This window comes from Phocoena phocoena, chromosome 11, assembly GCF_963924675.1.
Source record: "Phocoena phocoena chromosome 11, mPhoPho1.1, whole genome shotgun sequence".
Lineage (NCBI taxonomy): Eukaryota > Metazoa > Chordata > Mammalia > Artiodactyla > Phocoenidae > Phocoena > Phocoena phocoena.
In genome coordinates this window covers 84,832,965-84,849,356 of record NC_089229.1, presented here as the reverse complement: position 1 = coordinate 84,849,356, position 16,392 = coordinate 84,832,965, and the positions used below count along the sequence as shown (strand labels likewise).

General features: G+C 42.6%; 1 protein-coding gene across 1 annotated transcript in view; it reads right to left on the bottom strand.

The window, feature by feature from the left end:
* The window catches only part of ST8SIA1 (ST8 alpha-N-acetyl-neuraminide alpha-2,8-sialyltransferase 1), a 146,775-nt gene that overhangs the window by 58,301 nt on the left and 72,082 nt on the right, over window positions 1–16,392 (bottom strand). The window contains exon 3 of the mRNA XM_065887602.1: window positions 5,138–5,247. Coding sequence (XP_065743674.1) covers window positions 5,138–5,247 — 110 coding nt within the window. The remainder of the gene's footprint in view (window positions 1–5,137; window positions 5,248–16,392) is intronic.

Below are 16,392 nucleotides of genomic sequence, written 5' to 3'. Positions count from 1 at the left end.
TCCCAGGCAGAAACTTGTCTCAGTTGATTTGGAATCTTCCTTCCACCTGTTCTTTGGTAACAAGATTCTGGTTCTTCTGGCAGCTCCCCACAGATTAATGTCAGCCAGTTGAGTGCCCATTGGGAACAAACACAACAGGCATGGTGGGGAGCCTGGGGGAAGCCAAGTCACAGAGCCTACTTAAGGCATCTCTAGTCTAGTGGTCGCACCATATCCCAAGAGGTTTCCGAAGACCATGTCGGGGAGCGAGCTTATTAACCGCCAGGCTCATCCGGCCATGGTACTGACTGTGCTCTTGTGATTTAACTGATCTTCGCAAAGATGGAAAGGACTCCCAGGATAAAACACAGACTAGAATTTGGGCATCTGTCTCTCTTTTCTTTTTGATGAATGTAATTTTTTTTTTTAAGTTTTTATTGGAGTCTAGTTGATTTACAATGTTGTGTTAGTTTCAGGTGTACAGCAAAGTGAATCAGTTATACACACACACACACACATATATAAATATCCATATATATATATATCTCCATTCTTTTTCAGATTCTTTTCCCATATAGGTTATTACAGAACATTGAGTAGAGTTCCCTGTGCTATACAGTAGGTCCTTGTCAGTTACCTATTTTTTTTTTTTTTGGTACATGGGCCTCTCACTGTTGTGGCCTCTCCCGTTGCGGAGCACAGGCTCCGGACGCGCAGGCTCAGCGGCCATGGCTCACGGGTCTAGCCGCTCCGCGGCATGTGGGATCTTCCCAGACCGGGGCACGAACCCGTGTCCACTGCATCGGCAGGCGGACTCTCAACCACTGCGCCACCAGGGAAGCCCTAGTTATCTATTTTATATATTGCAGTGTGTATATGTTAATCCCAATCTCCTAATTTATCACTTCCCCTTTGATCCTGATGGCCCTTCATAACATTTGAGAATCAACCACATTATATTAAACCTGTAAACTCTGAATATTGCCGGAAAGTGCGGTTAACCTGCTTTGTCATCGTTAAATGAAACTAGTCGGTATTCCTGAAAAAATACTTTTTCTGTGCATTCCTCATAGATTGATCCATGGCTCATATGTCTGGGTCCACTTCACACCTCCTATCACAAAGCAAAAGCTCAGAGAAACACTTCCAGACACTAACTGCCAAATCCTGCAATAGAGGGAAATGCTTAAAACAATAAAGATAATATTTTATACATTCATTTCTGGAAAATAATGACACTGTGTTCTGGTGTAAATGTCTGTTCTTCTGAGTATACTTTCTCTTCAAGTCCAAATTTCTATGATACTTCCCTGTAGCTCTTCTCTTCGAAAAAAAGCACACTATAATTCTAGCTCCGCAACTCCTAAATTGATAATTACATAGATTTACATAAAAGGCACATTTAATACAGTCAAACTGTTTCCAATTAGGCATATTGTGTAAAAGTGTTTCAAACTCTGCATTATCGCTTGTTGGCTCAATGAACGGATATTAATGGCTGAAGTGTCTTAATAACTATACTTGTGACCCTAGAAGATATGATCACAGAATTGATGAGGAATGAATATTCTTTGAAGTGGGGGGTGGAGGTGGGTGGGTGAGGTGGGTCTGGAGAGGAATCTTTAAATAGAATAAATTCTAAACTTCCTTTTTAAGTTGTATGTACACTTAAATACGTAAAACACATATAATTGAGAATAATTCAAAGGCACCAAAATTATGTTGTCCTCACTCATATTCCTGAGCCACCCAATTCCTCTCCAGAACACACAATCAGTTATCTCTGTCTTGCACAACTCCCAGATACATTTTATTCAACAATTTTATTTTTTAAAGTATTGCTTTTGGCTACAGAGCAAATGTTTACTTTGAAAAACGGGGAGTTGACTTCTAGCATTAGAAGACGTGTTTGAAAATGTCCAAGCAAAGGAAATTATGGCATTGTTATATCCTAATTCTGGAAAACATCTTGAACTGTAACTGGGTATACCACTGTGTACAGGTAAGGCTGTTTTGGGATCTCATCTTTCAGTGTAACTGTCCATGTACCCTATAGTCCAGGAACATACTATGTGCTTTCCAATCACATTTACTCACTAAATGTTTAATTTTGAACATATGATATTACCTCAATTTCCTCAGGGTGCCCCCAAAATGTGTATTAAGCAACCGTGCATAAATAGATACATAAATGGTCAGATAAGAATACTTTATAAACAATTTATCAACATTTAATTACTCCCACATTGTAAACGATTAATAAGGCTTTTTAAAAATTCAAAGGTGTTATGATAACGGCGCCATTCTTGAAACTGAATCAAAGGCACACGCACATCTAGTTTTGATGCTGCCTTCTTTGAATTTTTTTCAGCCCTCACCTCCCTCATCATTCCATGAACATCCGTTTAATCCTGTGCTGTGCACCCCAAGCACTCATTAATTCTGCACTTGAATATATCAGTATTGATTGTATACAACACAAATGCCGTCCTGCTTATTTGTAATAAATAATATAGGTAACCCCCTAAGATGCTTAGGCCTGATCTCGTGCACATAAGTTTAAAAGATCCATCTTCCTAAATGTAGTGACAAACACACGCCCACTCAGGAATACTAAAGAAATACATTTATTGTACTAATGCCTCCTTCCGCATTGCACTCAGACCTCTCGGAATCACTTAACTTTCCTGAGTCTGTGAGTATAATATTTCCACTCTTTCTTCCTTACATAGTTTCTGGAAAAAGCAGATCAACTTATACTCGGGGGCAATATGAAAATTTAAACTAGACTACGTGAATGTGTTACAGTGGTGTGATAGTCACATCATCACAGAATCAGAGTTTCTACAGTGGAAAGGCTTGTGGTATTGTCTGCAGCCACCTCCTCACATAGATTAGACAGCTGAGCTGCAGCAAAGGTACAACAGTGCACTGAGGGTCGCATAGTGAGTCTGCAGCAAGGGCTGGTCCTCCAACCTCCCTGTTTTCTTTGCTGGCCCTTCAGCCTCCACCTAACACCAATGTATTAGCGGGGGTACCTCTACTCTTCAGGTAACTGTCCCCACTTCTACAGCTTAAATCCCATCTCACTGCACTCTCCCCATGGCTCACAACCCTGTGGCAGCACTTGGTGTCCTTCCTACATTAGAGCTTGGACAGGGTGGCCTGTGTCCAGAATGGAATGGAGAGAGGGCTCTGCCCAGATGCCACTTCCCCTCAGAAGGTCCCCACCCACTCATCATCTGCTCCTGAATCACCCCAGTCACAGCACTGGCACATCTCCAGGTTTTAAGTCCATGAGGGGAATTGTTCAACATACCATTCCCAACCCCAGTGAAGACCCGATACAAAGTAGGTGCTCACCAAACTGACGTCGACTTGAATTAAGAGAACTACATTTTTATTGTCTCCATGTTTCTATGGTTTGTATGTATCACAAAAAATAAGAATGGCAATGGAGAGGAAAACAGAGTCTTACACTGGAAAAACTAGGGCAGGGCAACTCCATAAAGGAAAGAGAGATAGAAGAGGACCCCACTCCCACTCCGCAGCAGGCTTCACCAGTGAGATAAAGTCTTTCAAGGAGCCCAACCCTTGCTCTCTGAAAGGGAACTTGACCCTCCCCTGAGTACACAGCTTCCTTGCAACACTCTCAGACAGGCTTTACTCTCCCCTACTCCACTTAGCTCAGAGCCCAGAGGTGGTTCAGTGTTCTCTCAGCTAACTTTTGCTACTTCTAGACCATTATCTATTTATCCTTAAAAATGAACACAAAACACAACCGCCACCCCCCTTCAGCTTTCTGCCCTCTGTGTTGCTGGAGACCTCAGCCTTCCTGGCCCCAGAGCATTTTGGCCCCTGGTTCATAGTCATTTCCACTTCACTGAGACTTCGGGGCACACCTGAAAGACCCTCCCCAGAACAGCCTCCAGGCTCCTATGCCTCTTCGGTAACAAACGTCCTTTTTTTCTACAACACGTCTGCTCATCCCCCAGAGAAGGTGAAGTCACATTCTCCAGTGGGACATTCTTTGACATTAGCTCTCTTTTCCCCACCTTCTCTCATCTTTCCCGCCACCGCCCCCTCCAGCTCTGAAGAACCCCATCATTTGGTCCCACTGGCCCCCTTCCTTTCTCCTTCACACCTCTCAGGGTCCACTTCCCATCCAGCCGAGACTTCAATGTGTGTCACTTCACACTCTCTCTAGCCAGGACCCTCCATGCTGTCCCTTCCCACCCTTCTCTCCTCTCCACCAGACAATCCCAAGCCTGTGACTATCCAATCACTCACTATCTTCCCTGCTGGTCAAAATTACCCAACGGCGCAGGTTGGTGCCATTTCAGTGTCATGGTCTCTACTCTTGGCTGGATGTGTCCTAGCAGCTCCTTTACACACCCCTGCAGGATCACGTCACCACTTTGCCCAGTCTCCTTACCAAGCTTCCTCTTCGCCCGAAATGTAATCCCCCTCCTTCCTCCCAGTTTTCTTAGTGCTGCCCAGATCCAACCCCTCTTCAAATCCTACTCACTACTTCCAAATACTTTTGTGAAAAACAAAGCAGCAGAGTGCGTAGAATGAAATGAATTAATGAAAATGTTTATTCATAGAGAGTTTGTCTTAAGCACAAGTCTTAAAGTTGGAGTCATCCAACTGTATCGTCTAAAATTGAATGAGTGGGGCTTCCCTGGTGGCGCAGTGGTTGGGAGTCCGCCTGCCGATGCAGGGTACACGGGTTCGTGCCCCGGTCCGGGAGGATCCCGCATGCCGCGGAGCGGCTGGGCCCGTGAGCCATGGCCGCTGAGCCTGCGCGTCCGGAGCCTGTGCTCCGCAACGGGAGAGGCCACAACAGTGAGAGGCCCGCGTACCGCAAAAAAAAAATAAATAAATAATAAAATAAAATAAAATTGAATGAGTGTTTCCACTCTGGGGGTCTCCCCACGACCTCTGAAGCTCTCCCAGCTTTGCACTTTCTTGGGGCCAGTTCCCTGGCTCCCCTGGCCTATCTCCTCAACTCACTTCTATGTGAACTTGAAGGGACGGCTGAAGAGCAGCTACCGCTGATTCATCACCAGTGACTGGTTTCCAAAGGCCCCGGGGCTGGCAGGAGGGGTGGGGGAGAAGAGAGGAGGCAGAAGCCGCGCTGTGGGAGCTCTCTTACCGCATGACAAAATTTGCTTCATCTATTTGACGGCCACAGTCACTCTTCTTCAGAATCCCACCATTTCCCACCACCGCGCATTTCTTCAAGGGCAGCTGGAATGGGGTTGCCTAGCAACAGAAAACAAGGCGGGTTTTCACTGCAGAGAACACACAACCACTCACAAAATCATTGTTTACAGCAGACCCGGCCAGAGAATTTGGCTGAAGACGGGGCAGAGGGAAAAGAGCATGTAGAAAGAAAGATGCCAGAAAGTTTGCAAGGAACAAACGAGCCTATTCTTTTGAAATAAGCGGGTTTTTTTTAGCTCCCTGAAGTGTATTTCAATATAACATTTTTTGGTATCAAACTGGCCGTGCACATAGTGGGGAGTGACTGCTAAAGAAAATGGAAAAATCCCCACTAAACATTCTTAGGATTCTTTTTAAAGGCATTAAGCTGGGAACAAACTCAAATGAATTCTATTCCCCTATTTGGATGCAATTTCATTCATTCATACAATCAGTCATTCACTCAGCGTTGCTGGTGTTTCCTACGCTAATTTTGGGGGATAAACACGAAGACAGAGAAACCACAGGTCTCAGAATTCACAGTTTGGGATGTGAGGGGAGTGTGAACACAGAAACTTATGTAACAGACCCTACTGTAATGCTGAACTTGTTGTAGAAGAGGTATGTTTCACATGCTGTGGAGAATCCAGAGAGGGGCAAGAAGACACGTCTGTCAAGCTGATTCAGGGAATGCTTTCTTACTCGAGATGAATCTGTAAGGATGAGTAAGATTTTGCCAGGCAGAGAGAGCAGCATAAACAGAGGCACAGAAGTACGCTGAGAGCAAACGCTGTGTTCGTGAGTACATGAACACTCTGGGCGGGTCTGTCTAGAACTTAGGAGGCACTAAGGGACAAGTGACTTGTGCCCATCCAGACAGCATATGACGTTCTGCAGACATTGAACTGGACTGCAAAGAAAATGTTCCGTGTACCTGAACGTTCCCTGAGGTGCCATTTATAGTACCAGGGAATATCAAAACCCAGCACTAGCCCCTGGAAGTGAAATGTGACATTCGGTCTCTTTTAGCTGGGTCAGCAAGAACCACCAGACACGGCATTTCCTGCTTGCTGAAACCTAGCACAGCGGTTGGTGTTCTCTGGGGGAACACCTTACATCTGCATAACTGGGACATACAATAACCATGCCGATATTAAGTCAGCCATCCTTGATGAATCTGAAGGGCATAATATGGATTACACCAAAAGAATAAATGAATACCCGAAGATATGCACATAAATTAATTAAAGCAGAAAAATGAAATTCCAGGGGTGTGAGTGATCACTGGTAGGTGAGGGGCACTCACTGTAGCACAAGAAGGGAATTTCACTTCCTTGATTTCTATTTTGTAAAAGGACTAGCCAGAGCTATGACAATATAGCTGATGAAGACACAGTACTGAAACTGTAGCGTCTAAGCATTTGCAGATGGGAAAGACTTCCCTTCATAACACTACAGCAGAGACTGTCCAGTGACCTCCAGATCAGGATACAGAGAGCAGTGTCAAGCAAAGGTCAGCACCCCAACACCCCCAGGATAAGCCAAGATGACACGTGGCATTTTTCTCAGTCACTCCTGGGAGGCAGGTTTGAAATCAACAAACACATGGGCTAGATCTGTAATTTTTTAGATGCAGATTTAAGTCTTTATGCTCAAATTAACTGTTCTTTTATTCCACGAGTATTTATTAAACACCTACTATGTCCCAGGCACTGTCCTGGGTGACAGGGACATAATAATCCCTGTTCACAAGGAGCTTACATCCTAGCGGGGAAATGGATGATAAATAAGACAAATGAGTAAATCAACAGAGTATCAGATGGTGACATGGGCTGTGGAGAGAAAAAAATCATTGGCATGAGAAGATGAGGAAATACTTTTGAAGAGGACTTGCCATTGAAATCGGGTGGTCAGGAGACAGGGAAGCAAATCCCTGAAGGACAGGGGGTAGTGAACCTTACAGGTACCTGTGGGAACCACCGGGAGGGGACACTCCTGGGGTGTGAAATGAAGAGGAAAGAGCCCAGTGTGTCTGGAGATGAGTAAGCAAGGGACAGAGGAGGAGGGGAGATTAGAGACTTACCCGGTAGGAAGGCTGGGGAGCAAATTCTGTAGAGCTTTGGAGGGTACTGTAAAGACTTTGGGCTTTATTATGAGATAAGAATCAAGTTAAGGTAGGGTGAGCAAAGGAGTGATGCTATAACATGTTTTGGAACAATCACTCTGCTGCTGTGTGAATAGTCTGTAAGATGCCGTGCACAGAAAGAGAGACCAGTCTCCTGAAACAGCAGACTAGAGATTTTGGTGGCCTGGGCTAGAGTGAGAGCAGTGGGGGTGGTCAGAAGTAATCATCAGATTCTGGAGATGTTTTGGAGGAAGAGCTGACTGGATTTGCTGATGCAATGGAAATAGGATAAGAGAAAAAGAGAGGAATCAAGAACGATGCCAAAGTCTGGGGCTTGGACAACTGTGAAGACGGACTTGCCATTTACTGAGACATGGAAGATGATAGAGAAGCAGGTTTTGGTGGCGGGGGGATAATTTGGAGTTCAATTTTAAATATGTCAAGTGTGAGATCCCCGTTAGACATTTAAGTGGCAATGTCAAGCAGGCAGCTGAATATATGAGAATACTGTCGGGGAACTGGTCTCTCCTGGAGACAGAAAGATGGAGGTGATCAGCATATAGGAGGTATTTAAAACCAGGGCACTAGCTGGTGAATGAGTGTAGACAGGAAAGAGAGGAGGTCTAAGAACTGAATCCTGGGAGGCTCCAACAAGAAGTCAGGAGACTGATGAGAAATCGGTAAAGGAGACAGAAGGAGTGGCCAATGGAATGGGAGAGAAAAACAGGAAAGTAGAGTATCTTGCAAGCAAAGTTTAAAAAAAAATATCTCAAGATACTCAAGAAGGATGGTGAAAAACTGCCGCAAATTCTATCGATAGATTGCCTAAGGTAAGTGCGGAAAATTGCCACGGGATTTTGCAACATGGAGGTCACTGGTAACCTTCCTCAGGACAGACCTGTTTCAGGAGTGAGGATGGAAGCCTGATCTGAGTTCAGTGAGTTATACGACTATCTGTATACAGTTTATGTCAGAAGTGTGGGCTCGCTCATGCTCTACTAATATTTAGTTCGCTTTGTAAAAGCCAACTTAACCCCCGCTCATTGTTGTTAAAGGAAAGTCCCTGGACCACATCGACTGACAATACCAGTTTTCCAAGCAAGAATCTGGGCACAGAACAAGCAGAGCTGGGAAGTGGCAGCAGCAGTAGCAGCAGAAGCCTGGGTACAAATACTACCTCCTAACTTCCAGACTGTGGGACCCGTGGGCGTTCCACTTCCTGTCTCTAAAGAGGGATAATGCTGCACAGGACTATATGAGATTATATGAGATGATGTACATAAAGCATCTCACTGAGCCACTAGCATGGTGGTCCTCCCATTATCCTTCCCCTCTTCTTTCATCTCTTTCCTCCTTCTAGCAGAGTCCACTGATTTTTTCAAGCCACAAAATCCTTAGATTCCATGGGTTTGGGAGAAACATGGTAAAATAGTGATTTATCACACTCTATCTTAACAACTGGAATAATTTTATTAGCAGAAAATTTACCTACTTTATATGGTATTTACCTGTTCTTACATTATATATACATATATGTCATATACAACATATATGTATATATATGTTTTATACACACACACACACCCCATTACACTTTTTTAAGCCTTTGAACAAAAGCCCAGTTGAGGAGGAAGCCATTTCTGACTTTGTGCTGGTAATATTTGCTTATTTCCTCTTCATTTGGTCAATGCTAGCCCTCACACAAGCAACTTCATTTCAATAACTGTTTCTCTGGTATCTGGGTGCATTCTTCTGGGCATTGGTAATATGCCAGTGAACAAAGGAGCTCACCAAAGTTTTACAGAGAAGAAACTTAATTGAGAAAATACTGCGGAATTTTTTTTAACGAATTGAGATAATACTATCATTATTCTATTCTAGGCACAAAATATTTTAATTTGGCAATGGTCGATGCTTACCAGGATGATCCGTGAACAAGGCGTCCTCCTTTTGGTGTATATTACATAGAAAGAATTTTGGTCATCCATTTCCACGGAAATATTATGATCCTGTCAAGGAGTATTTTTGTTAAGGCACTAACTGCATCCTTTCTTTTCAAAGGTATCTCCTTGCACCCATGTAAGAAAATATCTACTGGGTCTTAGAATATAGTACTATACTATAACACTCTTCCTGCTAACCTTAAAAAATACTAGTCTAAATGAAAGGATGGATTAGACAGATTGACTACAGCCACGGTCTCAAAATATTGCTCGACCACCAATTCACCTTATAAATCATCGTCCAAGTTTTTTCACCTACCATTGTTCCATCTATTAATGGCCATCTTCTTAATGACTCTATTATATTAACCATCTGGATTCAGATTATGGTTTACCAGGCCCTGCAAACTCTCAGTGCCTCACTGGAAGTCAGGCATGATAATAACTATCCCATCTGTCTCCCAGTATGATTATGAGAATTAAAATCAGCTGAGGTGTTGAACATTATCAGAAAACTCTGAAGTCCCATATAAATATATGAGACTAGTACATTATTAAATACTAAAAGAATTAAATTATCTGGGGGAAAATTATCATTACACTGCTAAAGCACTACTATTACATAGAGTTTACCTTTGTGTGAGATACTTGCAATTTCAAAGGTTTACATAGATTTTGAACAAAATATTTTCTAATCACTGGCCCTTAGAGGGTATATCTACTACTCTGATCAATCAATGCGTTTTTAAACGCACATTTTTATATGAATCAATCCAAGTATCATATCTTTTTTGCTCACTGTTCTATATGCAAACTAAGAACAGATGAGATAATCAACAATTTGTTCAATAATTATTTAATTTGCAGATTTCTATTGAGCATCCAATCTGTCTTAATCTTAAACAGTGTCTGACCTAAAGGCATTTTCTTAATGTTATAATGGATATATTATTCATTTATTTATTTTTAAAATTTATTGACATAGAGTTGATTTACAATATTGTGTTAATTTCTGCTGTACAGCAAAGTGATTCAGTTATACACATATATACATTCCTTTTTTATATTCTGTTCCATTGTGGTTTACCATGGGATACTGAATATAGTTCCCTATGCTATACAGTAGGGCTTTGTTCTTTATTCATTCTGTATATAAGAGTTTGCATCTGCTAATCCCAAACTCCCAATCCATCCTTTCCCCACCCCCTTCCCACTTGGCAACCACAAGTCTGTTCTCTATGTCTGTGAGTCTGTTTCTGCTTTTGTTTTGAATTTTATTTTATTTTTTTATAAGGAGGCTCTTATTAGTTATCCATTTTATACATATTAGTGTATGTATGTCAATCCCAATCTCCCAATTCATCACACCACCACCCCCCGCCCTGCTTTCCCCCTTTGGTGTTCATACGTTTGTTCTCTACATCTGTGTCTCTATTTCTGCCCTGCAAACCGGTTCATCTCTATCATTTTTCTAGATTCCACATATATGTGTTAATATACGATATTTGTTTTTCTCTTTCTGACTTACTTCACTCTGTATGACAGAGTCTAGGTCCATCCACGTCTCTACAAATGACCCAGTTTCGTTCCTTCTTATGGCTGAGTAATATTCCATTGTATATATGTACCACAAATTCTTTATCCATTCATCTGTCGATGGGCATTTAGGTTGCTTCCATGACCTGGCTATTGTAAACAGTGCTGCAATGAACATTGGGGTGCATGTGTCTTTTTGAATTATGGTTTTCTCTGGGTATATGCCCAGTAGTGGGACAGCTGGGTCATATGGTAGTTCTATTTTTATTTTTTTAAGGAACCTCCATACTGTTCTCCATAGTGGCTGTATCAATTTATATTCCCACCAGTAGTGCCAGAGGGTTCTCTTTTCTCCACACCCTCTCCAGCACTTGTTGTTTGTAGATTTTCTGATGATGCCCATGAGTCTGTTTCTGTTTTGTAGATAAGTTCAGTCATGTCATATTTTAGATTCCACATAAAGTGATATCATGTATGTGTCTTTGTCTGACTTACTTCTCTCAGTATGGTAATTCTCTAGGTCCATCCATGTTGCTGCAAATGGCATTATTTCATTCTTTTTTATGGCTGAGTGGTATTCCATTCTATATATACACCACATCTTCTTTACCTATTCATCTGTTGATGGACATTTAGGTTGTTTCCATATCTTGGCTATTGTGAATAGTGCTGCTGTGAATATAGGGCTGCATGTACCTTTTTAAAGTTTTGTCCAGATATATGCCCAAGAGTGGGGTTGCTGGATCATATGGCAACTCTATTTTTAGTTTTTTGAGGAACGTCCATACTGTTTTCCATAGTGGCTGCACCAATTTACATTCCCACCAACAGTGTAGGAGGGTTCCCTTTTCTCCACGCCCTCTCCGGCATTTGTTATTTGTAGACTTTTTGATGACGGCCATTCTGACTGGTGTGAGGTGGTACCTCATTGTAGTTTTGATTTGCCTTTCTCTAATACAGTAAGTCCCCTACATACGAACCTTCAAGTTGCGAACTTTCAAAGATGCGAACATGCATTCGCACGTCCAATCACATGTTAGTTCACGTGTCTGGTGTACATTGTCATGTACGTGCATCCTTTACAAGCGGTTGTGCTTTTGTGTACTTTACTGTACTGTACTGTATAGAGTACAATAGTACAGTATCTTTATTTCAAGCCCAGGATGTCTGGCAGCAAGCGTAAAAGCAGCGGTGATGTAGCTGGTGCTGCTAAGAGCACCAAGAGATAACGACGGAAACAGAAGTGAAAAAATTGAGAGAGTAGAGTGACAAGAGGAAGAAGAAGTAACTGAAGAACCGAGGAGATTCACGATGCAGGAAATGGCAAGGGGATTTTCTTTATTTGAGGGGGCACTGTTAGTATTTGAAGCACAGGACTGGAACGTAGAATGGTACACGAAGGTTGCAGCAGCCGTTCAGAATGCAATCCAGTGCTACCGTGTCATCTATGACGAGAAAAAAACAGCTAATACCCAGACATCACTGGATCGTTTTTTCAAGAGGGTAGATAGAATTGAATCCAGCAAGGAACCAGACCCTGTGTCATCAACGTCAGGCGTGAGTGAAACTGCAGCCTGCCCTCCGTCTCCTGTTGCTGACGATCCTTCAGCTCTACCATCTCCCGCCTCCTCTCGCTCCTCCAGTCAGTAACTCTTCCTGCCTGTTCACTCGATGCCAGCCCGTATACCAGCTATTGTTCTGTACTACTGTACTTTTCAAGGTACGGTACTGTAAGATTAAAAATGTTTTATTTTTCGTGTTTGTTTTTTATGTATTATTTGTGTGAAAAGTATTATAAACCTATTATAGTAGAGTACTACTTAGCTGATTGTGTTAGTTGGGTACCTAGGCTAACTTTATTGGACTTACGAACAAATTGGACTTACGAACGAGCTCTCAGAATGGAACTCGTTCGTAGGGGACTTACTGTAATTAGCGATGTTGAACATCTTTTCGTGTGCCTCTTGGCCATCTGTATGTCTTCTCTGGAGAAATGTCTATTTAGGTCTTCTGCCATAATGGATATATAATCTCCAAACTTCAAGAACAAACATGAGACCCAGCACTCTCTAAACATGAGCCGATTAACGAAGCCATTCAGAATCTTGCTTCTGAGACACCCTTACCCTTATTATGGTCCACAGCCTGCACTGCCTGTGCCTCTTCTTAAATAGCCCTGATGCCTGACTTCCCTTTTCATTCAACAATTATTTGTTGAGCCCTGATATGCGCCAGGAGCTGTTGTGGATGCTGGAAACGTACTGGTGAACAAAATAGACAGATACTCTGCTCCTGGAAGCAGGAAAAACAGAATTTAACCAATAGGAAAGTACAGAATGCTATAAGGTTAGGAAAACTCTCTCTGAGGAACTGACACTGGGACCTGAGATCTGAAGGTTTTAGGCATAAGAAAGGTAGTTGAGATTTCAGCCTATTAGATCATCTTAGGAAGATTGAGGAATAAAAGACAAAAATTAGAGTCTTTGATGTTTTATGGAACGAATGAAAGTGAAAAGACTTGTTACAGGTTGGAAGACTTTTTCAGAAACAAACTACAAATGCCAACTGTGAAAATATTCCTGGCTGAGGATGTGCCTTGAAGAAGGCTATTAAAAACTGAAGAACTTAAACCCTGTTCTTTCTGTCTTATGTAAATAGCTCCAAAGCGTCCCAGAATGGCTCTCATAATTAAGTGAATAAAGACCTATTTACCAAGTCATTTCCAAAGCCAAACACCTCACTTCCTTTTCCTCTTCATGGGCAATCCACACAAGACAACAAAGTAGTAAGACCCAGTGACCTTGATCACCTATTCATCTTCCATCACATAGACATAACTAGATGTCCTCAATGACAGTTACACTACCTCTATGAGCAACTGAGTTAACCACCGTCAATCTCTAATTCTTGAGTTTGGGCTGGCCTTGCAGGGAGGGGAGGAAGGACAGGTGTGGGGAAAAAAGAAACGTGCGAACCATTTAGTAAATAAAGAACTGGATTAAACAAAGTTGTGGTAACTATTTTCACAGGAATACACAACATTTTAGTAACAGCACCTCTGATCACAAATTAGAAGTGCATAAGTCAGCAAGGGAGTGCTACACCTCTGGCTAGGGTCTGCAGCCCCTGTCCAGCAGGAGGACGTTTCAGAAGAAGAGGCTTTCGGCCCTTTACCCCTTAAGAATAAGGGTGTAGGGCTTGCCTGGTGGCGCAGTGGTTGAGAGTCTGCCTGCCGATGCAGGGGACACGGGTTCGTGCCCCGGTCCAGGAGGATCCCACATGCCGCGGAGCGGCTGGGCCGGTGAGCCACGGCCGCTAAACCTGCGCGTCTGAAGCCTGTGCTCCACAACGGGAGAGGCCACAGCAGTGGGCGGCCCACGTACCACAAAAAAAAAAAAAAAAGAATAAGGGTGTAGAGTCTCTCAGGGGGGAATGAAACAGGCTGGGACCTGGGACCCTTTGCTGCAGTGCTGCAGAGCTTGTACCTGGACACACCTCTCCTCCAGCAACAAAATACAAAGAAACTGTATGGGACTAAAAATAACTGTGTACACGCCCAGTTGGGGCAAAATTATGGACAAAAAAGAGACCAAAAAACGCAACTGCCACTCCTGAAGGGCCTGGAGCAAAAGCAGAGTGGTGCGCATGTGCCCTGAACAAAACGCCACAAAGGGGTGGGCAGACCACCGAAGCCACCACTCCGGCCCGACCCCTGGACACACCCCTACCCTCACCCCATGTAAGCAACAAGCTCGGCCCCCCTTGGGGAAGCAAGCAAGCAAGGGAACGTGTTGTTTGCTCTCACTCCCCACCCTGCTGCAGCAGGGGCCCCAATAAAGCCTTGCCTGAAAAAACAAAGTTACAATGTTCTTGGAGAGAGAGGGTATCTTTTAGGCATGTCTAACAATGTAAAAACTTAGCATCAGAACCAAAGAATAAAAAATGTTCTGCAGAATCACTGTAGGACAAAACTGGAGATTAGGGAGAAGGCTGTAATGTCCCTACATCCAGGTAATAAAAATAACTAACCTTAAATCTAGGTTTCTTGGGAGCACCAGGAAGCCAAAAAGTTTGAAATCCTGGAAGCGACCCACTTGGATTCTATCCACGGTGAAGCTCCACCAGATACAACCTAAGCCCCAAACAGATGAGAGGAGGCTCTAAGGTGTCCAGAATTAGGAGAACTGAGTAACAGACTGAATCGGATTAAGCAGACTAGTGGCCAATTAAATCACTTTAAGATCAAGAATTTCTGTAAGCAATGAATTTGTATTTTAAAATGCTCTCCTGCTTTTGAAGATGGTAACAAAAGACTCCATTGTTTTAAATTTAATACAGGATATATCAGATTATTACAACTCTCACCATACTTCACTAATTCAATATGTTTCTCACCTGCACTGGGTGATTTTTGGACCTAACTTGTTCTAGATTCTTCTTCCTCTAGCTCCTTTCTATCATTCTGTTTCCACTGTACCCATAAACTACATTCCTCGCCTTCCTAATTTTATACTTGGGAGGAAGGGGAGAAATGCCATAAATATTGCTGAATAAACATGGTTTCATAAACTAAAAAAAAAGTGAGTCTGTCAAGCTAAATTTTGCTGGTTTTGTTACACATGTAACTTTATGCTGATACTTTAAGCTGGAAGAGTTGGCACTTCTATTTTCACGCTTCACAATTCAAAGGAAAAATCTTTGTCTTGCTCTGCTACTCCCTCCAGACTTCTCTTTTATAGGAAGGAGGAGTAAGTCTTCCTTGTCATGCAGTTTTCAAGCTAGAAAAATTACCAAACCTTTCAGTACTTAGAACACCACCAAGTGCCACGATTAAGAAGAGGAATCAATGTCAATGTTAGATGTGGGTCTCAAGTCCTAACAGAAAAGCAGGGATTTTGATTTGCAACCCTTTAGATAGGCCTGAAAGGCTGTCACTCTATGTCAGCTGCCATTAGGGATGAAGTCAAAACATATGCTCGCCCTTATTGATGAAAATATCAGGTTTTTGTCCATAAGAACATGAGCTCACACATCTAATTGCATCTAACCCATTCATTTCTATGTACCCTCACCCAAGTATCCGCATGGACTCCCACACATAATTATGCTTCACCCACACATATAATTTAATTTCTCGCCCATATGTTAATTGTATCCTCAACCTAGGCATCTAAATACAACCCCCCTCCGCCTCACATCTAATTACAGCATCCCTCTTCTGAATGTAATTACACCATTCAGCCACCCATCTAATTATGCCCTCCTACACTATTTAGTTGCACTGCCCTGCTCAAGGACCTAATTACATTCTAACCAGTGAATCAATGAAGCCCCCAGCCCTTCAACCATATTCTTCAGATGCACATCTCTTTATCTCCGTATCCCACTTTATTATTTCAACTAAAGACTGGCAAGTTCCCACAAGCAAGTTCCTAGTAAGTATGGCGCCCAAAAAAACAGGCAAAATAATGACAAGATGGAGCTGAATCAAAAGCAGCTTTGGTCCTTTCCAGTAAATAAGCTTTTTCCAATAGTTGCTTTTTTGGTTATTTAACCAGACCCATTGGAAGTCCAAATTAAAATTTCAGATGGTTTCCTATT